This window comes from Gallus gallus, chromosome 9, assembly GCF_016699485.2.
Source record: "Gallus gallus isolate bGalGal1 chromosome 9, bGalGal1.mat.broiler.GRCg7b, whole genome shotgun sequence".
Lineage (NCBI taxonomy): Eukaryota > Metazoa > Chordata > Aves > Galliformes > Phasianidae > Gallus > Gallus gallus.
Genome location: NC_052540.1, coordinates 5,233,907 through 5,261,244, shown reverse-complemented (window position 1 = coordinate 5,261,244; position 27,338 = coordinate 5,233,907). Strand labels below are relative to the sequence as shown.

At 40.1% G+C, this 27,338-nt stretch overlaps 1 protein-coding gene and 1 long non-coding RNA gene across 11 annotated transcripts in view; one reads left to right on the top strand and one right to left on the bottom strand.

Annotated features, from left to right (window-relative positions):
* The window catches only part of LOC101748697, a 72,272-nt gene that overhangs the window by 12,522 nt on the left and 32,412 nt on the right, over positions 1–27,338 (bottom strand). For 3 of the 9 annotated variants that reach the window (XR_005862251.2, XR_005862257.2, XR_005862252.2), the window contains exons 3-4: positions 16,268–19,624; positions 2,757–3,995 (exon numbers count right to left, since the gene is read on the bottom strand). This is a non-coding gene — a long non-coding RNA (uncharacterized LOC101748697). The remainder of the gene's footprint in view (positions 1–2,756; positions 3,996–16,267; positions 19,625–27,338) is intronic. The other 6 variants (XR_005862258.2, XR_005862253.2, XR_005862254.2 and 3 more) reach the window with 5 other exon arrangements.
* Positions 27–27,338, top strand: part of VAMP2 (vesicle-associated membrane protein 2 (synaptobrevin 2)) — a 45,387-nt gene continuing 18,075 nt past the window's right edge. The window contains exon 1 of one of the 2 annotated variants that reach the window (XM_025153690.3): positions 27–257. In XM_025153690.3, coding sequence (XP_025009458.1) covers positions 256–257 — 2 coding nt within the window. In that variant the 5' untranslated portion in view covers positions 27–255. Of the gene's footprint in view, positions 258–23,794; positions 23,895–27,338 lie in introns of those variants that run through there. The other variant, XM_046898572.1, reaches the window with a different exon arrangement.

Here is a 27,338-nt window from a genome sequence, read left to right as displayed (position 1 = left end):
TCCCGCGGGGAGGCGGTGCGGCGGCTGCGTTTCCATGAGTCACTCCAGGACTTTGTGCTGCCTGCCGTGAGGTGGGGAGGGGGTACCTCCGTGCCGACGTCCTACTCCGTGATGTGAGGCACAGGCATGCTCAGTAGCTGATGCCTACCCCTCCTCTCTCGGCAACGGTGCCTACAACACTGAGAGACCGCTGGCAGCCGGAGCGGGGCCGGAAAGCCATCTTTGCGGGAGCGGAGGCAGCGGCGGTCGGGAGCCATGTGAGTATCCGCGGCCGCCAGCAGCGAGCAGAGCCGGGGCGCTCCCGCGGCCGCCGGTGGGCTCGGTGCCTGCGGGGCGGGCGGGGGCCGGGGCGAGACGGTGTCTGGAGCCGCTGCAGCCCTTGGGGGTGGCACCCGCGCGGCTGCCGGCTCTGGGGCGCGGGGCTGGGCGGACGCGAGCCGGGCGGCGGAGCGCCGGCTGGGGCTGTCACCGCTGTGCCGGCAGGCGGCAGGCAGCGGGGAGCTAAGTCGGGTGGATAGTCGAAATGCTGGGCCGGGATCCTCAACAGGTGTAGGGTTGTTGAACAGTCTGAGTCACCCAGCGGCGCTAAGCCACGGCTGCCGAGTCCTGTTTATTTTCGCCGTTAATGAAACGCTCTCTCAAATAGTCGTTGGCTGATCCGCTCAGCCGCGCCGCACCCACGACCAGGGGCGCCCGTCAGCAGGGTTTGGTGATAATCTGTTGCCTCTTGTTTGTATCCCTTTAAATCTCTTCCAAATCTTTCAGTTCGGCATTAACAAAAGCATTGCTCTCCGCTAAACAGTGATGAAACCCCCCAAAGTCAATTCTTAAATCAGAACCGTGCTTAGTTAAGTAGAAATTGATCTGAACTGTGTTCATTCACAAAAAAAATCTGGTGCCTAAACGCACGATTTTACTATCATCTCAATTCATTGCTCGTTCGCAGTCGCTCCTAAGGGACAGCTGGAGAAGATGTCTAAAACAGTCTCAGGGAGTGCTACACAGCAGAAAGGAGACTGTATGGGAGCCAGAAAGCTGTGGACTTGGGTGGTGGTGGGAGAACTTGGGCTCGGCTGATTCATAGAAGAGCAGAAGTGGAAACAGCCTTGAGTCTACAAGCACACGTTTTGGAATGTTGGCTTTTTTCTCAATGCTGTCTTAGACAATAAGCTTTTATCCATGTTGCCTAAAATGTTTTCAAGGCAGGGCGCTCTTTGGAAGACAGAAACCGACTACCTAAAGAAAATCCTTTATGTAAACACTGAACTTGATCTGGCAAAAAGCTGGTTCATTGTACGCTTCTGTTGCCTAGTTGTGTTTATATCGAGAGGCAGATGATGACGTCAAATACTTTTGTTTGTATGTGAGCTGTTCTTCAATGATTAATACAAGTGCTTGCTGTTGTGGCGTTACACAATTGAAACTGTTCCAACATGAAGCAGTAACTTGGATAACGTTTGTCTTAACCTACGTATATTTCAGTCTTGGGGTATTTAGTGTGGTGCTCATGAGAATTTATAAATAAAAGCAGAAAAAGTGAGGTGATGCTAGTAGAACTTGGTTGTCCTTCTGTAGGGGACTCGCATCAGGCTTCTGACAGGAATTAGATAGAAAAGAGAAAGCAGTTTTTGTCTGTTTTGACAATACAGACTTTCAGTTTGATAACTGAAACAAATCCAAAACAAATAAGCTGCTTGTAATTGGCAGTGTCACTGTCAGCTGGCTTCTGTTTCATTGCCAGGTATTGTAATGAAGACTTTTTTTGTTTTTTTGGAACATCCGCATGAATATCATGTCCCAGGAGCTTTTCAGTTAGTGATGAACAAGAGAGATAAATGTGTATTTAGCTACGGACTTGTAGCAGCAGCTACTGCAATTAGTAGAGGTTATCTCTGCTGTAACTCCTACAGAATGTTGCAAACATGGACACGTTTCCTGCATGTGTCTATGGACATGCACTTCAGCTGGTGTGAAGTAGGACCATTAGTTTTTTACAGTGAGGGCAGAGAGGCACTGGCACAGGTTGCCCAGAGAGGTGGGTGCTCCGTTCCTGGAGACATTCAAAGTCAGGCTGGACCAGGCTCTGAGCATTCTGATCTAGCTGTAGGTATCCCTGTTCATTGCAGGCGAGTTGGACTAGATGGCCTTTAAGGGTCCCTTCCAACTCAAATGATTCTATGATTCAATACAGAACTCTTTCACTGGATTGTTGGGTTGGGTATACAGCTGTACTCCCAGGGTACTTTCCCAGTTTTTAGGGACTTGAGGTTCAGTGAGTTTCTGAACCAGGGGGAGGTTCTTTGTATTTCATGATTCTCAGTGGATTTTGCTGTTATTCTTCCATGAAGGTGTCCAGTTGCTACTGGACACAGCTGATGGAACAAGGAGCTCCACAGCTGAGCTGGGCAGGCTGTGAAAACTGCTTCCTGTTAGTTTTGAGCTAGCAGGTATCAGTTTCGCTCCAGTCTCCTACTCTGACATTGGAAAGCAGTGAACAACGTTCACCACTTTCTCTGTGGCTCATGATTGTGTACTCACTCCAGCAGACCCGCACTGCTTTACATCAGGTGAGAATCTGTCCCTGTGGTCTCTGTAGCAGTGAGCAGAATCCAGAGCAGGTGATACACATTCAGCTAACAGGCATCCTTCTCTTTGGTGAAGGCAGAGGAGAGGAAGTTGTGGCATTGAAAGGTTGAATGAAAGAAGAGGGATATAAAAGGGATCTACAGTGAGAATAAAGAAGAATTGGACCTTACCCAGTGCAGCTGGGAGGGTTGTTGCAGATGTAAGGGAGAAGACAAAAATCTGCTTGGAAGAGATATGAGGAGCAGTGAAGGGAGATGAGTAGTCACAAATGGTGCTCAGATCTGAGGTGCTTATAGGCATTGTTTAGTTCTGGAAAATAAACTAACAGCAGCAGGTGAGGTACATGGTTTTGTTTCTTTTACAGTGGTCACATCTCAATAGGTAATTATATCTAACAGAAGCTTATGGCATAATGTCATCTGCTGTTTACAGATAGGTCAGTGACCAGACAGCAGGGTGCCTTTGATTGCATTAATCCAACACAAATGTGCTCTATTTCAGGGTACTACTTTTGTGAGACAAGCAGCAAAACAAAGCACCTGGCTCTCCCCAGGGCAGAACTGCATCACTAGATCTCATTCGTAGGGCAGCAGTTAGGGCTTTCTAAAATAAATGAATAAAATTATGTCTGCTTCGAAGCAGCAAGGAGAAGATCCTGGAGGGGGTACTTGGAATTAAAATGCTTCTACTAATTGTAATGAATCTGTTCAGGTAGAATTTCTGTTCAGTTTTTCTGAAAGGAGTGGCATGACTATCTCCTGCTGTTAGGAGAGTTGTACTTAGCCCTTCTCCCGTGGACGTAATTTTATGGAACTCAGCAAAACCTCTCTACCATGCCACTCCTTCGTACTGAGCAACAGAGCCAAACCAATTTAGTGCAGCTCTCTTTGTGATCCCAATCCACTGCATGGGGAGTTCAGTGGGTTGCAAAAATGAGTATGCCCAGTGTTTGCCCGAGGAAATTATAGACAGGATGAATTTTCTAAGTGCTGCAGCTCTTCCATGCTGGTAAGTGTCTGTGTTCCCCTAGAAATACTTTCCAAAAGAGCTCTGGAAATCCATGCTGGCAGGAAGATTTTGGTCCCCTGGTACTCTCAGGCTTTTCCATCTTATGATCAGATGTCTCAGAATCAGAGAACCTAGATTGTTTTTGTATTTTCACATATATTTCTCTGTACAGTGAGTCACAGGGACTAATGGTTTGAGGGTCCTGTAGTATTGATTCATGCAGGGTTCTTCGTGTGCAGCAGTAGAAATAAATGCTTCCAGCTCATGTTAGACATTGTTCCTGTTGCGTGCACTTGTACTTTAAAATAAGGGTGTCCCAAACAGGTCACAGATCTTCTGGATATTTGGCTGATGTGTAATTGAAAGTATGGAAATTAAACTGAATGTTGTCTTGAGGGCCTCTGTGAAGAAATAAATACCAGAATGGAGACAATTGAAAATTATCTGTGGCAAGTACAGGCAAAGTGAATATGTTTCGTAACAACCATTCTTGAAAAATAGGCTAAATAGGCAAGTATGAGGTAGATGAAACCCAAATACATTCAATTCAGTGATCCCTTTCCTTGGAACTGACTTACAGGTGGTTTGTATAGATAGTTCCAGCAGCAGAATAATTTATAGGATACTTGAAGTGGTCATATTAGAAGCTGAACTAGTCTGCCAAAGGAGCATTTCTCCTTTTTAAATGCTATTTAATCAATTAAGATCTCGATGAAAAATGGATATGTAGGCTGTAGAGCACCAGGCAAATCCATGTTTGTGTACACAGGTATGTACTGCTCCCAGGAGGAACTGGCATAGTTCAAGAAAAGAGCATGGTGTTAAGTGTCCTTTTTTCCCTTCCTTTCACTGCCCTTCAGCCAGGATGCAGGATGCATGGTAGATTCTCACTGACAGCTTTAGCAAAATGTTTATGGTGCCCTGGAAGGGGCAGTACAGACTGTCCCAAATAAGTACAAATGACTGAACAGCTCATCTTAGGCAATTACGACTTACAGAGAGAATATCCTCTCACCTGCGTCATTCAGTGCTGTCTACGGTCATTACTCGTAGCCATTACCAGGAATTAACTATGATGGCATTTTTTAATGATGCAATTGCTTTTTCTCTGTCTGGACTTGACCCCTCTAAACTCATTCCCTTTATCCACTGAGCAATCATCAAATGATTACAAGGTGGGTTTTTTACTGTTCAGTTATGGAAAACCTTATGTTTTCTTGAAAAGTAGTAACTCATTGAAAAAGATCTGTCTAAACTTCTGCAAGCGTTTCGTCAGTTTGAATTATATTGTAGGTGAAATAGTTAGAATGGAAGTTCCTGACCAAATGATCTGAAATACCTAATCAAGTTCCTTGATCTCTTCAGATACAAAATTTAATGAGAAGTATACAGGAAAAAAAATGCAAGTCTTCTATTTCAGAGTAAGTGAGAAAGAAATTTCTGAAGTGGCAACTCATATCTGCTGGACTCAGTACCACAAGGTCACCTGAAAAGATGACTTTTCAGAAAGTCAAAACTATATTATTTCAATTTCATAGTTTTTGTTGGTTTGTTTTTCAGTGGTATCTAAATGTAAATCAGTAATGGTGTTGAAATCAAGTGTTGTCACTATGTATTTATACATCAGAGCTGGAGTTTGCTTGTGTTTTGGAAGCACCAAGTAGCTGACTGTTTGTATTTGTGAGGATTCGGTGCTGTGAACTTCTCTAGTTTTTATTATTATAAAATATGTCAAAGAGCATATGGAATTGGGACAGAGAGAAATAGAATTGATGGGCAGTGGGAACACACCAGAGGCTGTGATGTGTCCTTATTCTAGAGCTAAGTAGGAGAGGAAGTATCCACAATTTACAGAGCTCCTTACGTAATCAACGAAAGAATTGAAGAGAGCATTTCCTGGCAATACACAGTGATGAGTGTTGTACTGAACTGCTGTTAGTGTGTGACACCGGATATGCTGGTTTTCTTTTGAGACGTTCCTATCAGATCAAAGTGGATATTTATATGATTAAACTTTAAAATTTTAATTGGAGAATGAAATTAAAAATTTGAACAGCATTAAAAATGCAGTCATTACAGGGAAAAGGTTATTCTTATTCCACATTTCTGCATGTGGGGAAAAATTTTACAAAATTATGAAAAAGACTTCTTTGCACTCTTTGAAAGGAAGTTGCAAGTTTTGGTTTTTAAATAACCTTTTGAAGCACTGTTATATGTATATTTGGGAATGTTGTTTGGAGAACTGTTTTTGGAGATATTAAAAAATCTGACCAGAAGATGCCCTGAGCAACCTGGTCTTGTGGGCCCTGTTTTTAGCAGGAGGTTGGACAGGGTGACCTCAGCCCTTCAATGATTCTGTTTGAAAAGGTCACTCACAAATGGATATGTTGAAGGTAATTAAAATAACATTTGAGCGTTGCCCAGGCATTCCGGTTTTCAACTTTTTCATCTAGTGTGGATGGAAATTTCAGGTTGAGGGTTAGAAGATGGATTTTATTGTGTTTCACTGAATTTTAAATTTCTGTAGAATGGATAAGTTGTCCCAGCAATAATACAGAAACAAGGCTATATCTAAATAGGACCGCACAGTCAAGTACAAAGGAATCAGACCAAAGGTTACACATTACAACCTCGTAGACCTTTCATCTTTTTTACTGTAGCCCTTACACATGGTGTTTAGGAAGGGAGGAAATGCTGGAGATTTTTTTTTAAAATAAATAATAAATTAAAAAAAGAAAGCAGATCACTGGAATGCATTATTAAATTTGGCTTCAATGCAAGTGCTCATATTCCTCCCACAGAGTACAAAATCCAGATTCCCTGCAAGCAGGCTTCCTCATTTTTCATATTCAAGGCAATCTTCTCTAACGGGGTGTCTGCCTCTATCTCTCTAAACCACCTCTTGCAAAAGCTTGGTAGAATTTGGTAGATGGAGAAAACCTCTCATTCTGTTCCTTTGTAAGTACTGTCTCAGTAGACTGCATGTTTAGCAAAACCATACATGCTCATATCCAGTTAGAGTGTCTAAATCCATAGCAGAGGAAAAACAAATTTCACTGTCACATGCAGCAGGCTGGTATTAGGTAAGGTTACCAAGACATGAGTTATGACCCACACGGTATGGCTTTTGCAGTTCAGGCTATAACAACCCCATCCTTTAGTTTTTTACTTGCTGGTTTATTTAGCACTGTGTTGGCTGGTAAGCTAGTACAAACACTGTGAGTGGTGGTAGTCTTGCTTCAGAGAATGGCTGTGGAGATGGATACTTTGCCTATCACAGAATCCCCACTTGGAAGGGACCCACAAGGATCATCAAGGTTCCACTCAGGACCACTCAAAATCCAAACCCTGTGTCTGAGAGCAGTGGCCAAATGCTCTTTGAACTCCAGCAGCTCAGGGCCATGACCACTGGCCTGGGGATCCTTTGCTGTGCCCAACAGCCCTATCAGCAAAGAACCTTTTCCTAACACCAACCCAACTGTTTCCTGTTGCAGCTCCGTGCCATTCCCTTGGATCCTGTCACTGGAGAGTCACAGAGGAGCTTCATGGGCAAGCTCAGGGAATAGTACTCCTTACATCCATGATGGTAGTTCTTTTTGGACTGTGAAAAGCAGGACAGATCTTTAGCCTAATATCTTCCCTGTCTCCTCAGACCTCCTCCTTAGTCTAGAATTCATGTATTTCCAAAGAAGAGAAAAGGAGTGGGTCTTCCCAGTGAGCCTTGTGTACTGAAGTTCTTGCTGGAAATCATCTCTGAACCATCAGAGAGCAGTAAGCTCAAAGTACGAAGCTCTGCTGTGTAAGTGGGAATCTGCGAAGGAAAGGACATAGGAATTGGCTCCATGAGCTTCTCAGCATCTCCTCCACACCCAGGGTACCAGCTTTGAGGAGGCAGAATTTCTGTAATGGGCTAGTTTCCATTTTAGACTTGAGTCAGGCAATGTGCCGACTTTTTATATACCTGTAGATCCTGGTAAAGTTTCCCTAGAAACTATGAAAACCATTAATCATCCTTGAGCGCACTTACTGTCTTCTTCAGGAGGTTAATGGTTAGAAATTACATTTGTTCATTTGAATTCACATATAAAAATAGCTCCTCTTTAACGTGCTAGTGAATCTGGCCCTACTCAGGGCCTTAATTACGGAGAGCTGCAGTAAGGCAAAGGGCACTGCTGCTTGAAAACACAAACTTATCTACTGTCATCCTCTAGCTGTTGGCACAGATTATTGCATGGAAAGGTTCCTATAACATGCAAGGGTGTTTTGTGCATAATTTTTGGAGTTTAGGAAGGAGTTCTAACACTAGGCATTTCGAACTGCTCTGATCCTCAACAATGTTTGTAAAGAAAAAAAAAAACAATCTCTCATTTAGGTTGATCTGTGGAAAAGCTTCTTGAATTCCGGTTAGATTTGCTGATAGCTGCTGAATGTTCCCCTTTCTCTTTTCTTCATGTGTCTCCAATAGCATCCATTTCCAGTGTGTGCACAGAGGGTAGCTGCACCTGACAGCTGTCACCCATGGTGACAACTCAGACAGGGAAAAGGGGAGGAAAGCAAAGAAACAAAGAGCTTTAATCAATAACAGCAAAAGGAAGGTTGTGACCTAATCCTGGAAAGGGGTAGAGCGGTTTGTGCTATCACTGAGCAGCTGAAGTGTTTGGCACTTTGTGTACCTGAAACATTGTCAGTGGGATCTCTGGCAAGATGACATTGCATCCCTTTATTAAGGGTGGGAATGGTGGATACTGCAGGCTTGATTTCCTAGGATTGTTTTTGGCCAAGTACTCATATTTGCAGGTGACAGAATTGTATATAAATATGGCTGTTTTTGTTTTCCATCACAGATGTACTAAATGGCAGAAGAATCCTTCTGGAAGGCTTTGGGTTTCTAGTTGTTTCCCACACTTCTAAAGCAGCCTGAGATTCAGTGATTGCTTGTAGACCATCAGGTTATGTGAGAATTTCACGGCAGAATTCTCTGAGCTGGTGTCAGTGTTGTAGTTGGGAGCCTTTCTGCTGATTGGGATCTAGGGAGAGCTCAGCCTGAGAGTGGGTACTGCCAGGATGAATCAGCAGTTATCTTCCTGGAAGTTATCGACAGTCTGTACATCCCATGTGTTCAGCAGAAATCCCACCAGGCTATAAATGTCTGCTTCTGAAATGTTTAACTTCTTTCCAGCAGGGAGTGGTACAGTCATTCCCTGACAGCTGCAGTACCTTCTCCCACACATCCATGAAGATCACACGGTGATGTTTTTTCAGTAACTTTGTTTACTAGATGATATACATACAGAAATATTTCAAGTCACTTAACATTTTCTTTGCAGTGAACAAATTCTCCTAGGGAGGCTAGGAGAAGGGAAGGAAAAGGCAGAACATATTGCGTCTTGACATTGACATCTTGACACTAAACTGCACATTTTGCATGTCATTTCCCAATTGCATAGTGTACATTAAGCAGTATGATCTATTTTATTTCATCTTTAGATAATGCCTGTGTGTCTAGAGCAGCAAAGCTAAAGCTGAGACCCCTGCAGTGGCCAGTTCATTGCCCTTGTTCTGACAATCAGTTTTATCCAGTTAACTCTAAGGAGAGTGAGTGGATTTGATTTTAAGTTCTGTGCAGAGACTGAAATGTTTTAGCAGTAGAATGAGCTCCTAACCTTAACCATAACCGACAGGTGCTTTCTTGTTCAACTCCCACGTGGCAAAGCCAGTTATGAACTGTGCAAGCTGATACTGTTTTCACTGCTGACTCCCAGAAAACTGGTTGCTGAGGGCCTTCTTCGACATAGTTTTAGAAGTAAAGCCTCTTCTCAATCCTGAGACCATTCTCCCCACCGTTCTTATCTCATGAGGAGTCTGGGTGGTGACATATACCGTGAAGAACAGAGGGACTTCAACTTAGAATAAAACAATTTCAGAATCAGACATTAAGGGACGGAAATGCACTAGTCCAATGTGTCAGATAAGGAGCATGGATGAATCAAGAGGTGGCCTGCACCTTGGGAAAGGAAATACTGTTCTCAGGGAGAAGAGTAGAGCTTCACACCCATAAATGCTGTGAGTGTACAAGAGGTATCAAGATTTTTGAGTGACTTGAAGAAACTGGTAGTTATTGTAACAAGAACTACAGAAACTATAAGCTTGATGGCACTGAATGGTTGCTAGTACTAAAGCCCTTTAGAAGATGAAGTGCTAACCAGCAGAAGAAAAAGGAGTCCCTGAGATCAGATCTGCATAGGAAGTTAAATCTGAAATCTTTGGAGGATTCTCTCTGGCCCTAGATCACGTACCTAAGTCGTTCTGTACAAAATAGCTTCATTCTGAAATGCTGCAGCAGCACAGCATAACTTGATGGAAAGCATTAAAAAACATAGAAAAAAATGTAGTTGAGGAGGTTGCTCCCCATGAATTAAGCATTATATACTCTGCTGAGTGAACCTGAAAAATCTCCAAATATTGTAAGAACATTTAACAAGTTAACTAGCGACTAGCCAAACGTTAATTTAAAACTGCATTTTGTTTGTTATATTAAGTATGGTGATACTGCTTGGGTCTGGTTTTGTTCTGTCACTGCTTGTTTATAGGAGTGAATCTGGTTGACAGTAAAGGAAGATGTTCCCCATCCAACCTGACTGGAGTAGTTGTGCTTTGGTATCTGGACATATGTGACCACTTGCAAAACATTGAGTTGAAAAGATTTTCTGAAAGGCTTCCCTTTATTCCTCTAACTTCTACTTTGAAACTGATTGTGGTGGTTGTAAATAACGAAGGAGAATGATAAATATTTCTTCAGATCTTTAAAAAATTGATACCTGGAACCTACGGTTAAAAAAAGGTGCAATAAATGAGGAATGCCTCCCATTTGAAGGGTAGTAGAGAAGTATTGTGAGTCCTAGGCAGGGATAGCAACTCAGTAAGTGTATGGGAAGAGGAGACAAATATAGGTGTTTACACTTGCAGCTTGCTACACCAAACAAACATTCCGTCTCTTGACAGCACCAGTCACGTAACAGTCCCTGGCAGCCAGGTGTCTTAGGCAGTGACTCATACACTGAATACAGTTCTCTGTTGTTTCACTGTGGTTCCTTCTTAACCTGCAGATGGTCTAACTTGAAATCTGCCTTCCCTGAATCTTCTCCGTGGTGAATACGACTTGTTTGTTGATGGTTGAGACTTCTCCCTTCCTGAGGCTGCTTGATTACAGCATTTAGATTCATCAGTCTCCGAGCAACAGCTACAGGTCCAAGGGATGGAGGGCTCCTAGCCTAACTTCCACTTAGGAAGGGGGAAGTTAGGAAGGATATGGCCTTCCTCTGAGTCTGTGCTGTGATAGTAGTAGTGTGTTTCTGGGCTCTAACAGCAGAAATATATCTAACAGGCAGCCAGTGGTGGTAGGAAACAGGACTGCTGTAATTCCCTGGTGCTGTCAAATAAACAAAGGGAATCCCTCTGCTCTGAGCTACAATTTCCTCTAATTTGGTCCAAGTAGAGTAGTCTGCGTTTATTGATCTGGGCTTTCTTCTTGAGAGAATAAACTAGGCAAAGTTGGGTTCATTCTTTCATGTGGGACAAGACTGATTGCAGACTGAGGTCAGAAGAAAATTTGCTCAGGGTATTTGAAGAATTAAGATGAGGGCCTTGACTCTTTTTAAGCCAAGCAGAACTTCTGAAATTCAGAAAGACCTTTATATTTTCTGCTCTGCCAACCTCCAATTTATAAATTCTTGTACTGGGAGCAGTTCAGAAAAAAATGAGAATCATTAATGTGGAGGATGCTTCTTTTACTTTAATTTCTTACCTCAAACTGCAGCATTGTGGATGCCTCAGTGTTTGCAGAAATACAAGGCATGTGATCGCTGAAAAGATCAACAGCCCAGTACTGTCACTTAAGGAAGACTTGTCATCAAGTAGTAGAACTAACTCTAGGCATTATTGTTACGTATATGCAGAGGTAGAGAGATGGTCGTGCCAAGCCATTCTTTCCCAGTTCCTAGTTATAGGGCCTTTAGAACAAAAGTGGACTAGTTTTGTTTGTACTATATGTGTACACTGAGAGTATAGTGAAGAGAAATAGGATCTTTGTCCTGCTAAAAATGAAGGAACATGATACATTCCCCTATGTTATATTCACGCAGGAAGAATTATTGAGGCAGTACCATTGCTTCTGTTGCTAACCCATGTCTGTCAATGAGCAGGGCTGAATTGGGGTCATGTGCCTCTGAGATGGAGTAGATTGTTTCTGCTTTATTTTTACTATGAATACAGATAGGCTGAGTGAAGAAAATGTAAGGATAGACTGGAATGTAGAATGTGAACAAGCACAACTCATTGCTATGTTACATCACGCTGTCTTACTGTATTACACACAGAAGGAAATCAGTGCTGTCTCAGTCCTCCTGTCTTCAAAATGGAAAAAAAGGGAAGATATTGTAGTTGGCTCTGCATTCTCTTAAGAAAAAGACTCAAGTATTATATTTAGTTAACATAGTAATTTGGGGGCATTTAGAACTGAGAATTCCTTATTGCAATTGCCAAGATCAGGTTCTTCTGGAAAAGTAAAGCCTTCCAGAGAAAATAACATGTTTTGTATTTCCATGTACCACATAGATTTTATATAGAACTGCTCTTCAGATGAACACAGGATGTTTAACTCAGTGATGAGAAAGAAATAAGTTGGCTTTGCAAGAATTAAAAGAGAAAGGTGAGATTTCTAGGTGAGAAGATATTCAGAACTGGAACAAACACTTCTGCCAAGGAGCATGAAGTCTTTTTTCAAATTGCTCATGTTTTTTAGTGACAGCTGTTTTGTGCAAATGAGTGTAGTGGAGACCCAATTTAGATGTTTCCATGATGCTATGCAAGAGCTATCCTCTGCATATGGATGTTATGATGCAAAGCATGCTTTTCTTGACAGCTCAGTGTTTTGTTCTGTTTGGAAATAAAATCCTGAGAGGCTGGTGTTTTTGCATGTGCGTGAATTAATGGGTTGTTTTGTGATAGGCAATTTGTTTTATTTGTTTGTTTGTCAGACTATCTAAGACTGAAAAGTTAGCTGTTGGATGGTACTGGAATTGAGCTTCCCCTTTTGGGAGCCTCATCTCCAGTTCACTGAGGTGGTGTTTGTCCCAGTTCAGACAATCTAGGTTTCTTCCCAGTAGTGCTTTGCTCTACATTGGATGTGTTACTGTGCTTATCTTTTTATCTGCTCTTTATAGTAAGTTTATAGATATCCTTTATGGCAAGCTTGTTTGATAAGAAAACACGTGTTTTTTGTCATTTTTCTATAGCCTCAGAGAAATACAGAGTAGAGTTTATATTTCTCCCAGAGCTTCAGTGAATATCTTTTGCTGATGTCCTCCAAATTTGTCTCACAGAATTGAGTTGGTGTGGGACTGTGTCTCTGTTGCAGTGTTCCAGAAACTGACACGTTTTTTAAGAAGTTGAGACTTCTATCTTCTTTCTGAGTTTTTTTTCTCTCAAGGTACCAGGAAATAAAGCAGCCTGCAGCAACTTTTGCACACGGTTTGTCTAGGAAAATGGCTTCGGGGTGATGGCTTCTGTTACTCGTGATTTTCTGTAACTCCTACACGCATGCCTGGTGCTTGGTGATGCATCTGTTAATAAACACCAGTTAATTATAGAGGGGCAGTAGGTTGTAATAGCATGATGCTGGTAGGAGGAGATATTCTCATCCAGCGAAGCTCATAAATGGGGAAAGTGGGTTACTGGGGTAAAACATAATCATCTCTGCCTTGCTTTTTCCTTTTTTGCCTCTTTCCTCACCTTTGGTCTGTGACTACCTTTGACTATCTTTGCTCTCCTGCAGCTGCTCTGCCTCAACGAACCTTTTGTTGAGTGTTTGCTCCAGCAGTGTGTGCATAATGTCTTTCAGATTTTTCATCAGAGACCACATTCACCTTTTGTCATCAGGACTGAACTTGTCAGGCTCACTTCTAAATTGAAATTTGATTTCTTAAATGTTAGTAAATTAAAAAGAAAAAAAAAGAAGAAGAAAAGAAGAAAAAAGCAGTCATGCTGTGACATGTGAAGAGAATATAAGCGATGGGATAGGGAGAATATCTTCTCTTTCTGTCTTTGAAGAGAGGAAATAAATTCCCTATGGAAAGATCAGAGCACGTAAAGTTAATGGATTAACATTAAAAAATACCCGAAGAAAATAATAGGTTTCAATACAAAAGAGGAAAATAGACCAGTGTTTTTTGCTGGAGATACAGTTAGATGGCTAGCTAAATACTTGAGATTATACGTTGTAGCTTTTTGTAGCTAAAGCTCTCTGAGTGGGAATAGTGATTTCTTTCCTCATGCCATCTCCCCTTATGTGGTGCAAATGTAGCCTGAGTTGTAATCCTCTTCTGCAGCAGTGTTCTGTGCTGGTGGACTACAGACTAATGCATCCTGTAATGCAACTAGACCCTCTTAGCCTGACTCTGTGTAATAACTCTTAAAGTCACTTCAACAGCCTGATAAGGTCCTGCTAGGATACGAAATACCAAGAGTTCATGAAAGGGGAAAAAAGAGAGAAACCCTCCTCATGAATTAGGAAATGTTCGTGAGTGATGAACACTGGAAAAACTTCTTGTGCTGTAATGAGCAGGCAAGAGACCTTGACCTGATTGATATTCAGAGTCCTTGATAAAAGGATACAAAGAAATACAGAAGCAGTAATTGAAAATAGCTGATTTAAGCAGTGTCTAAAGAACTGTCAGGGTATTGAGGCTTTTACCAACTCTGGGTATGAGGCCCATGCTTCTCTCACCTTTTCAAGGAGAATGACACTGCTATAGTCTTTTTTTGTATCATGAGATTCATGAAATGATGCACTTTATGCCTGGAATCTGGTTGTATCTTTTGCTTTTAGCATCTGAAATAGATATTTAGGGTTGTGAAGCTTAACCAAGCTCTTCAGCAATTGATGATTGTCAGTTAGATTCTGGGCCTTATAGAGATTTGTGTATACAAAGGCTAGTAGACTGGCACCTTGTAGTTAGCAAATTTCCTTAATTCCTTCAAAAGTAATAAAATAGGATGCAGAATAAAGGCTTCATTTATTTATTTAACCACCTATCTTAGTATAGCAGTCAAGTTTAGATGCTGGATCTGAAACAACAGTTTTATCATTTACTTCTACAAAGCAGTAACCACAGTGGAGCCCTGCCAGCACACGTTATTCTTGCCAGGCCTGGGTGACTGACCTGCTCTGTGGAGTGAGAGGGAGTGCTACTCCCAAAGACTATTCACAGGTACTAAAGTGCACTGTTCCCCTTTCTTCCACCTCTTTCTGATTCACAAAGTTGCATATTGCTTTTCTTTCCTATGTTGACAGTTTTACCACCAATCATTTTCATTTCTGTGCTGATGCATGGAAGATGATAACATACCAAACACTGCTACAGCACGGTGCTACTATGGGATGATGCTGGCATCACATGTAATTAGCCATTTTAATCTCTTTTCTTTTAATAACAGGGAAGAAAGCACATAGAATCTCTGAACAAAACAACCTCAATTTTCATTTGAAAAAGGAAATAAAGAATGATTGATTCTAAAATTGTACGCTCCAAAGGAGGAAGATTTGAATTATTAACAACGTATCTGAACATGATGGGTGCTGACACGTTCACCTCTTATTTTTACTGCCATGCATTTCTTCACAAGGGGTGAGAGAATTTACACTATAGGAAGTGTTAATGGTTTCACGCTTTCTACCCATTTTTAGCTGTCTAATTTATGGAAAGCCATTACAAGGTGAGTCATTGCTTTCACAGGATTAGTGTGGCTGAGACAGAGTTTTAGGCGTTCCTTCATTTTTCATATTTGCTTGAAAGGAACAACAGACCCACAGTAAAACAGTTAGAGTAGAGTTCAGAGGCACTGCTCTTCCTGAACATGTACAAATATTGCAAGAGATGCTCCCTGTCCCTGTAAGCGAGCAGCTGAAAAAAAAACAGTGATAGAGATTCATCTGCATAACAGACACTGTGACTTGAGATGTCTCATTATTCAGAATTTGTGCTTAATTGGATGGGAGTTAAATAGTTGCAAAGAAGATTACAAATAGAAGCAATAATGGGAATCCCACTATAAACAACTCTTCTGCAATACCTGTTGCAGGAGTGCATTTACTCTCTTCTTGATCTCAAGAGATTTGGTTAGATGTTCACAAGTTACAAAAAAACCCTATCACTCAAGCGTAAGTATCAGGGCTTGCCCTGATAGTGAATAGAAAGAGTAAGTTTTCCATAGGTTGAAATACATTTGGGTTGTCTGTACCATCAATGTAACAAGATAAATTCAGCATTTAGAATACTCAGGCACTGAATAAGGTGTAGCTCTCAAAGCCAATGCTCTTTGTAAGGTCTATTCAGTTTAGAAAGCAGTCTCCCAGAGGTAGTAGCAGATAAATTTTAAAGAAAGTCTGGAAATGAATGTCTTTTTAAATTACTGTTCTATAAACCTCTTAACTTATTGCAAAAGGTGTGTGTTACCTATGAGGATTCATTCACCCAATTAAAAACTCTTAAACATCCATGTCAGTTTTCCTGCTATCTTTTTTTTTTTTTTTTTTTTTAAACAAATCTATCTCTGGAGGCTGCTTGTTTTAGTTGTGTGCAGATTAGAAGCCTGTATTTCATTGCACAGCACATACCAGGCAGTCGGACTATCCATCTGTAGCTTCAGAGTTCTCCTTGCTGGGAAGTCTGTTGTGCAGTTGATCAGTGTGGACCTCCTGCTGGATTAACTTAGAACTACTGTCCTAAAGAAACGAAATTTTTATTTTGAGGTGCTATCTGTAAACAATAATGAAGTGAAGCATCACTAGTTCTCCCACAAACTCTCCAGTGGAAAACAAAGAGGGGAATTAAACTAGAGAAATGATGTGATAAGCAATTTTTTGTTTAGAATTCTTTTTCTCTCCACAATCGTATGTTCTGTCAGCATCTTTTTTTCTCACATCAATTATCCTGACCTAAGAAAAAACAAACCTCTTTGTAATGGTGCTTGAGGATTGGTATGTTTGCTGTATAAATTCTGAAGCAGATCTTGAGCTGCTCTAAATTGAAATAACCGTGAAGCCACAGGAATTTTTTTCAGCTGAAGATTGTAATTTTATACATAAACTATCATTTTTTTTCCTAGGGTTATTAAAATACTTGGAAAAAAATAAAAAACATAAGTGGAATATAAAACAGTATGCATAAAGTTGGCAAATGGTAAATTACCGGTGTTTGTGAAATGCTAAGTTGCAGATCATGTTAACTGCTGTATGAGTGAATCTTTGTGCGCTGCCGTACTCTTTTGAAAGGGATGTTATAAAATAAATCCCAAGTACCCCTTAAAATATATCATCTAATTGAAAATATGAGAATGGTTAGTCAGTAGTGTAGGCACGTAGAAAGTTCATTCATATTCAGTCATCCATTTTATTTCAGCTAGAAGTTAAATGTTCTTCAACTCCTATTTTACAGTAAGAGTTTGTTCTGCAGATAGAAACCCATTGGAACTGATGTTTGTAAGAAAATTCAAAGTACTCTGATTACTGAGCATTGAAAAGTTTCACCATACTCCTTCAGGAGGGTTTTTCTTAATATTTTGGGACTAATTATTGTTATTCACTGGACATACATATAGATTTTCAGGCAAAAAATATTTGGAATTTTATTCTAAAGTTAAATCAACACAAACGTTTGTGTTGGACGCCTTTAGTTGTACTTTCAAAATGCTCCATGTTTTCGTGTTCTTATTTCATTCAGGGCAGTTGAGTGACAGTGCAGAAGAAAAGAACAGAAGCAGCTATGTCCTTTGACAGCTGAATGATTGCCTTGCACATTTGTTGTACTACTTTTACTGAAAATGAAGCCTCTTTGTCTACCAGAGAACTATGATGTGTTAGAATAACAGTAGCAAAACTAGAGGCTGAAAAAGAAGTGTCTAGATGCAAGCCTTTTGAATGAAGCCTGTGATCTCAAGGAAGTTCAACTTATGTGACTGTATCTTCACTGTTCTGCTAAATGTGGAGGAGTGTTGAAGACCTCATAGATACTAATTCCCAAATGTTGCTGCAATATCAGTAGCTAGGTAGATATGAGACCCAAATTACAGTTTCCAGCTGAGGGAAAGACTCTAAGGGAAGCTCAGGAGATTTTGCTTACTGTCTCCAGCCATACGCAGGGATGGTCCAGACTTCACCACACTAGCAAATGTTCTGTCTGCTGTCTGATGTTCACTAGATGTGGAAGGGGGGGGAAGAGCAGTGGATGTAGTTGGAACTGGGGACACTACTGGTCTCACAAGATGGTAAGCTGGTGGTATTTGTTTGACTGGGGAGTAATGTAGCAATTTTGGACATGAATCCAAGCCTTGTTGGTTTGAGTCCTCATGGAACAGTTCGTAATATAGTCTGCAAATGATTTTTTTTTTTTAATTAATGAAATTATAAGCTAGGAAATAAATGGAATAATTCTAAATATTGCTGATGTTTTAGACAAGTGGAAGGGATAAGATTCAGTCTTGGTACCAATTAAAAAAAACTCCCTGGAGACACTCACCACAGAAATGGCAGGAATACACAAAATTGAGAATTAAGATAATATATCATGAAAGTTTGCTCTACAAATAAGCCAGTGGATTGGGTATTTGTCCTGCTTTGATGCATTTGTTTTTCCAGGCAAGCTAATATAGAAAGGATAAAAATAAAGCAAGCCATTACTAATAGATTTTTTTTTATTGGCACCTGTTACTGAAGCTTGTGCTTCATTCTGTGGTGTGTAGAACAGAAGTGTCTAAATGAACACAATTCATATCTTCAAGGTAATAACTGACAAGCTAATAAAAGCAACAGTTAGAAGACACAGGTCTGCGTTTGCTTTCTTTTGTTCAACTCAGTGCATTCATTCATACAAGGCAGTCAGAATAGTTTAATGTCTTATTTATTTGTTCCTTTTTTTTTCCTTAACGAATTAAGCAAAAGCATTCTTTATTCTTGAACATTGACAATTGCACCAGAAGACATCTATAACGGTAAGAAGGAGTTATACCCTACTATTAGAAGCCCTTTGGACATGGCCTGATATAATGTGGAGTTGTGACAGTAATATTTTACTATAATTACTTTCTTAAAATGATGACAGACCACTGCAATTGCTATCATTTTTTCAGTATGAGTTAAACTCAGTGTGTGTGATTCAGGCATATTCATTTGACAGAATGCTCTGAATTTGCATGATTAGACAGCTCTTCAGATTATGCAATTCATCAAGGCATTTTTCCCAAGTAAAATGCCTGTGCCAAATTAGCCACTTTTTATTTACAAAGGTAGGAGAATAATAATCTTACTGTGTTCAAGAAAAGTCTCTGAACTGTCTGCACATACATTCAGGTGGGTAGGTAAATAATATTTGTAGTTAGTTCCAGACATAAAATGGCATGTTCAGAGATTGAAGTCTGAGCTGAAGTTCTTAAAAAACAAACGAACAAATTGAAAGTACAAAATGATACTACAAACTTCTGAAATGAAGGCATTCTCAGAATATCTACCAATAACCAAGTATCCCAGAGTGTAACAACTTAAAATGGAGAGAACAGCTCTGAATTTCATGGCAGTTGTCAAATACGTGCAGGCACTAAAATTTTTCATACAGCTGTTTTTATTCTACATAGTCTATGTTTATTCTACAGTTGATTCAGTCTCTGCTACAGATGTGCTTTGGTTGGCCCTCACTTATGGGTCCTGAAACTAAGTATTACAAAATGTACTTGTAAAGATTGATGGCAGTGTCTGTTGCTATAAGCTTTGCTTGAGTTAGAAAAAAGAAACCATCAAAACATCTGATGCAAATGTCTTTCAGGAAAAGCAAACAAATAAACAACAACAAAAACAACAGACATGATTGAGACAGACAAACCTGTTTCAAATCTGAAGTAGAGGTCAGTCCTACCTGGAGATAAGGTAATGGCAAAGATGACTTCCTGAGGCCTTTTTCAGATAGATCTATCTCCCATTATTCTGTTTAAAAAAAAAAAAAAAGTAAAACATCAGTCAAAAGGATGTCTCTTGCCACAAATATTCCTAGTTCTGTCAAAATCTGTTGTTCACATTGGTAATTAATTAACCTTGTGTGTCTTCACCCCACTTCCTTCTTAGTACACAAAATTTTTACTAACAGTCCAAAGCCCAACACTTTCATATTGTGACATAAAATCTAATGTAATTATTGGCTAGTTAACTAAGGGAATACCTTATTTACAAGGAATGCCTAATGCCACATGTCTGCTGTGCATCTAACATACACCACTCTTTAGCCTGTTCTCTGTGATAATTATAAACCATGACTATAGTTATATGCTTTTAAAGCACTTATAATTTATTAAGTTTTGCTTCATTCAGTGTCCATGTTGGTTATCTGGCAGTACAGCATACTTGGGGCTGTGCACTGTCAGGTCACTAATCTCCCTCTTGCACTCGAGCCTATCAGCCACACGAGAGTGACTCACTCTCTGTGAACCTCCTGTTGCTTAGTAGCTGTTTATAATGTGAAAATGTTGCAGAAGTAGTTAGGAGGTAAAGAGGAAGAGGGCTGGGAGGCAGGGTGATCCTGGCTGCCTAAAAACACATCATTTCTTCTAATTAGGGGAAGAATTTTTCCTGTTTCCTCGCCAGTACAAGGTACATGAATATGCATCCTCTGCTCTGCTCTGTTCTCTGCAGTATCCAGTAGTGTTAGTTATGCTTGCAGCCATTTACTGCATGCATTTATTTATTTACTTCTGTGATTCCTCTTTCTCTTTCAATAGTATCTCTTTGTTACCTAGGGAACTGGTTACTGCCATGTACTTTCTTTCCTCTTTGGTACTTCATGATGCCACAGACAAGGTTCCAGGTAGTACAGTGCCTAAAGTACTGCACATCTGAAACCTGTTGTGCCAGGCCTACATTACAGTACAGACACCAGCACGATGACTCACACAGAAAAAATGCAGGAGCCAAAGAATAATAAAATAATAGCTCTACCAGTGTATTTAATCTTGCTGTGGGTAGGCTGAATTTGAGGTAGCCAGGTGGATTTAATTCCCAGAATTTAGTTGGGATAGTTGTAGTTGTATAGCTTTTTCAACAAAAAGGAACTCCAGAAATAATACTTTTGCATCTGTATCCTGATCACAATTGTAGAGGGGTAGTACTTTGCCTTCCAATAAATTGAAAGGCTGAGAGAGCTTAAAAAGTGGCTTTGTGAGTAGGAAATTATAGTAGTTAATTTCTTTCTAAAGCCCAGTGAGAATGCTATGCAGTAATTTACAGGTAACTAGAAAGTTCTAAAGAATCCTAGGCTTTAACTTGGATCTTTCAAAAGACAGGCATAGGAAGCATTCTCCATCCCAAAAAATTATTCCTTAAAAGCAGAGAAAGCATGTCAGTCTTACTACTCCTTGCTCCTCTGTATCAGAGCTAATTTATACCTGACTACAACCAGCACAAATTACAGCAGTTTCTACTGCACTAGTACGTGAGTCAGTGAGTAGGGGGTGACTGAGTCAAACTCAGCCTAGATCCTCCCCTCCCACTCCCTACCCAGCTGCTGCCTGTTTACTCCTTTGGGTTTAGCCCATGATCCTGGCAGCCTACACAGAAAGTTAGAAATAGTGGATGCTCTTACTCCTCTGCCTGAGAACATAGGTGTAGTCTAAACATAGTGCATCGTGTCAGCGTGAACTTCAAGTTCATCAGTTCTGTTCAGAGATAAGGCTTGGATATTTGCTTAAGGATCTAGAGGCTGAAAATAGAGTTTTTTGAATCTGGATTATCTGGCAGATCAGGATGTTTAGTGTTAATGTCTTGTTCAAATGTACACTGGCTATGGACTGCTGAATTTTTGAAACATTTGTTAGATATTTACATGTTGCCTCTATAGTTTCCAAGGCAAACTGTGTTTTCTTCTTCTAATACGGAGGGTAAAACCACAGTAATGATCCTGACTGCATTTTCAGTGTATTTATCACTTCATTCTTGAGTTGTTTCAGTCACCCAGGCACTGAGCAAAGCTTTGTTTTGTTATGTTTCCTCCTTCCCGCAGCCGAGTATGCTTTGGGGATTTTCTTTAATCCTATGTTGTTTCAGTTATCCAGGATTTGATTTCTCTGTTGAAACTTTTCTTTGTGTTAGGATTTTGTTAGTTTTTAGGTTGTTGTTGCTTTTTTTTTTTTTTTTTTTAATACCCAATAGAAGAACTTTTCTATTTAAAAGCTAAAATTCCTAGGAAGGAAAATGCAACTCTTTCTGTGCTGGTAACTCTTAGTGATTTTTTCCAGGCTTATTAGGAAGCATCAGTGTGCAAGGCAGAGCTGCAGTAACTGGAGAAAGGTTGCTACTACACCTTGCAAGGTCAGGAACTCCCAGGGGCAAAGCGGAAGGCTCTCAAAGGGATTGTATTAAGAAGCAAACACAAGGGGCTGATGGAGCATAAGGATCTTTAACTAGAATCTGGTACTTTTTGTAGGAGCAGTTTGTTTACATACACCTTTAAATTTATTTGAAATTCAGCTGAGTGCTAAATTGTTCAAGTATTTTTCTGTAACCAATCCGTATTTGCTTTAATTCCCTATTTAAAAGAAATCTTTTTTTTAGGATAAAGATTGTAGGTAGTTTCAAATAATCAAATTTTGAGAATTAATCCCTTTCTGAGAAAGAAACAACAGTATGGAACTACAATTGGTAACGTTTTGTTCAGTACATGGAAGTTACCTCAAAAGGAGATTGTTTCCTTTAGAGTTGTTTAATTACTTCAGTACTCTGTATTTAAAGTATATATATTTGTAGTCCCTGTAGCTGTGAAATCTTGGAATAACTCATCACTTAACACTAGCATATATTACACAGTTGGCTTTCAAGTGTTATCATCAGTTTTAATTTGTGAACCTAAAATGTGTATGCCAACACCCTGCCTCATCCTTCAGGCAAATCTGACTAATCTGCAAAGCTTGGTCAGTGGTTAACACATGAGTCTGTCCCTGCGTTGTGTTGACCTCATCTTAAGCCACAGCCTTTGCAAAAAATGACAGCAAGGGAAGAGGATCTAAAAAAATCTGGAGTGTTGATATCTCAGAAAAGGAATCTGCCTTGTGTTACTTTGACTAACAAAGACCTCACCTGAGTCACCACAACTGGCTGCTGTGCAGACTGTGATTTAGGAAAATTAGGGAAATAATGCAGCTCTTTCTGGCAAATTCTTTGTCACAGAAGTCATTTGGCTGAACTAATTGGCTTAATTTAGAATTCAGATGCTTTGGGCCTTGTAGGTAATACTCATTTGGCTTGAATAGAAGATACTGGAGAAAATAAATCAGTTATTACTAGCGTAATAAGTGATGATCAAATTAAAGATGATGTCTTAAGGTTTCTCTGTTTTTCCTCCATGTGCATATTTAGCACACCATATGGTCAACACAGTCATAATAAACTGGTGGGAATTTTTAATTAAATGTGTTCCCAGGACTTTAAATGTAGGGTATTATCTTTGGCTGATGAGCAGTGTAAATATTTAGTAATAAGGGAGAGCCCATGTAGAATATTGCCAATATTACATGAAAATCTCATGTGGGAACAGAAATGTGTTCAAAGCAGAACTTTCTTCACAAAATTAACACATCTCAAAATGCTAATTCCTTTTATATGTGATTTTTTTTTCTTACCACCAATTCACTATTACTCATTACCACACAATTATTACAAGTAGCATGAGAAACCATTTTAAAATTGATAGTCATAGAATGCAATGAGTCTAAGTTAGTCTGTAGCCATTTAATTGGCAGTGATCATGTTTTTACTGAATAGGGAAGGTCTCAGGTGGAATACTGAGAAGTAGAATTAAGAGCAACATCTTTGTTGAAACAGCAACTGTTCCCTGGCAGTAAGGGAAGTCTACTTGGTTGTGTTAGGAGTTGATTCTATTCCCTCTGAAATTTCAGAGAACTGAAAACACCTTTCCATAACCTTTGCATCCCCAGGTATGCAAATGTTTGTTTAGTCAGTAGAGACACCTCCCTGTCAACAGCCTAATTAGCTTTTCACTCTAACCAGTTCTATAGCATCATGACCTTCTTTACTTCCATAGAGCAGCTGTGAAAGTGAGATTAGCAGAATGAGACCAAAGATAAAATTAACCTGGAGGTGAGGAATTGTGACTGGAGGGGAGAAGATCAGCTAGAAATCTGAAAGAAATACAGTTATTGGGCAACAGGTCTGAAACTGAAGTCCCTTATCAAATGCAAGCATCTCTGAGGTAAGGTTGCCCAGGGAGGTGGCAGATACACCTTCCCTGGAGGTGTTAAAGAACCACAGAGATGTGGCACTGAGGGACACGGTTAGTGGGCATGGTGGACATTGGTTGATGGTTAGAACTGATGATCTTAGAGATGTTTTTCAACCTCAATGACTCTATGAAGCAGAAGACTGTAAATGTTGTCAGTAGAAATTCTTTTGCTAATTAGCAGTAGAAAAACTATTTTAGCTAATACTGCACAAGAATAAATAAAGCAAATTCAAAACTAACAGCAAACTCCCAGTGCTATAGAGCTCTATTATTTCCTTAGAGATCATCCCTGTCTTAAAGCTTTCAGATGCATCTGAATTCACAGATGAACACTGTACTAGGGACAACCGTGAGCCATTTGTTTCTACTTCACTGACATGTTTAGTCGCTAAAATAGTGTATGAATTTGCACATTTGGCTAATTTTCATCACTGTTTTAGAGTTAAGTCTCAACAGTTCAATGCTAGAGAAGTGGTCTGATTTTTTTGGGGGTTGTTGTTTACTTTTTAATAATTAGGTATGGTTTGGTTTTAATGCTTTCTAACAAACCATATTTAGGCAGGCTAGCCCAAATGGATAGATGCCTTTTGGAGGAGTAAAAATGCAAGAACAGCATCTTAAATATACCTAAGTTTGGCTACAATAGCAAATATGTGCTACAAAAATACAGTACCTGGACAGTTAGAAAAAAAAAAAAAGAAGAAGAAAGGCAGTGTGATTTCCTATCTTATTAGAATGACAGGGAGAAGGGCTTGAGGAAAGAGGAATCAGACTGCGATTTATAGAAAATTGCTTCCTTCAGTTGACTTGTTATAGCAGTCATTAGTCAAATCTGCTGCTGCACTGATTCACTTTCATTGCCCCCTCTGCTGAGCTTTGCCAGCTGGTACCAGCTTAAGGTGTCTGATATGATTCACACTTTCTTCTTGCTGTAACCTTTAACCATGTGTGTTTGTCACTCTTTACGTCTGAGATGTCAAAAATGATTCCTGCTCTTAAAAGTAGTTTGTGAACTTTGGTTTGGATTCAGTAGCTCAAGAAGAGGGGAGCAGGAGGATAGTAAGGAAGGGGCCTAGGCTGCTTTGTTCTGCCTCCCTGTGCCACTGAGCAAGTCATGTAATCTCACTGTATCTCAATTTCTCAGGTGTATGCAGGGATGATAGCTTTTCCTTCGCTTCTTGCAATGATTTTAGGATAATGACTTTGAAGGTCCCACAGTTGATACTTCATAAATGTTTTGGGTGTGTGAAACACATTGCTGAAAACAGCTCTCAAGGTCCTGATGTAAACCATACCAAAGCACCTCTCATGTGTGGTCATGACTCTGCATCATGCATCTCCCTTCCCTAATCTGACTAACACAAAAAATACTCCTATATTAAAAATAAAAGTGTATGTCCGGCAAATGTTCCCAAACATTAGATATGTGGTCATCCTGAATGCTCTCTGAACTGTACTGGAGAACAGTAATGCTAGATACCTCAAATTTTCTCTTCGTTAGAGCTGCAGCTCCCTTTAACTGTTAGAGCTAAGTTGTAAATTGCTTCCAAAACATGCAGGTGAGATGAGAAATTCATTAGTCATGAATTTGACCTACCAGCTTCAGGCCCAGCAAGTAACCAGAAGAACTGAGAAAGTCTGAGTCAGCTGAGATCATTTTACTGAATCACTAGGACAGTCCCAAACATTTCTTTCATAGGTGGCTGTGTACGTACACAGATCCAGCACCTTCTTTCAATCAGTGAGATTGCTCATGTGCTAACTGGAGTGCTGGGGAGCAAGGACATAACTGATGTTACATAAAAGAATGACCTACCTGCAGAGCCTCTGAGCATAAGGTTTGGTAAGAGTAGATCTGCACTGAAGGCAGCACCCAGCTCTGGTTGCTCTTGTATTAGATTTTATGCAATTAATTAAGGTGTGGCTGTTAATTACAAGCTTGCTGTACCCTAGCATAAAGATTCCCTTTGGTAGTTACCTTAGCTCCTGCTGGATAGTAAAGGCAGATGTAAAAATACACATTCCTGTTATTCAGGAAGCAGAGCAACTCCAAGAAATACAACTGAAACAAAATTAGATGATAGCAAGGAGCTGAAAGAGAACAAACTGGGAAGTATCTACTTTATGCTATATCATTTTGATATAGCCTGGGAAGTATAAAAAAAAAAAAAAAAGGTAAAAATTACTTGGCAGAAAAGGTATACAGCAGCATACAGATATGACCAAGAACACTGTTGCATTTATAAGCTCTGCTTATTAGTGGAAACATGTGGCTAATAACACTTCTCATATATTTCACTTCCATAGTGTCCAGAATGCTAGCAGTCCATAGCACAAGAGGGGATCTTTGTTAGCACTGTTTGTAGTGAACAGCATGACACGTTTCCCTAGAAAAAAATACCTGTTTGTGTTGACTCAGAAAAAGCCAATCTACTTCCTTGACTGAAAAAAATATTAACAATTAATTTTTTTTTTCAGTTGTTGTACAAGGAACTCCTTTTGAAGTTCATAATGCTCCAAGGTGATCTTGCTTTGCGTTATTTGGTCTTGTATACGTTATGGTCAGATTTTGATCCTTTGTGACAACAGTGTAAACTCAGGTGGCAGCAGCATCTGGTCTTTTATATTTGAATAGTGGCTGTGAGATCCTCAAAGCATGAGCAATTTGTCTACCGTTCAAATTATTTTCTTTCAACTGAAGCTTGATGATGACATTCTTACATGCAGTAGGAAAAAGAAAGTGTAAAACAAACTGCTGCAAACAGCAGCTTCATCACTGGGAGTCTGTGTGAGGGTCAGAATTATCTGTAGGGATCTCAACCCAGAGGCAGTGCTGTCAAACTGAGTTTTGCAGCTCAAGGTAGCTTTAGAGAACTAAGTTTAGGTGCCTCTAGGCACTTTGACAGTGTCTTAATGGGGCCATAATTCTAGCAGCATTAATCAGACCCCAGGATGTAATAGGGAATGATTCATAGAGAAACACTGTGTTCTCTCAGTCCATCACTGTGGGAAAGCATTGATAATGCATGAGTGGGATTTGTGATATTTTTCAGTTCACATGCTTAGGGATTTCCTCTGCAGCTTCAGGAAAGGTTTTATTTCCCTGCAGGAAGCAGTGATAGAGTCCCTTGAAAGGAAAGGTGAGGTTTCACACATAGAAGTGTGGGTGTGAATAACAACTGGCTAAGGCTGACAGACCCTGCTCAGGCTGGCAGGGTGTCATGGCTGCACAAGCGCATGTACAGAGACAGACCTGATCTTTTGCATTCTAAGGGACTGTTGTTCTGTCTGAAGTTGTTTTAAAGCAACCTTGGGGGAAACCATACAGATACTTAAAAAAAGGGATGATGCTTATAAGATCAAGGCTCTTGTAATAGCATTGCTGCAAATACTAATCCAGTGTTCAAGGCAAGT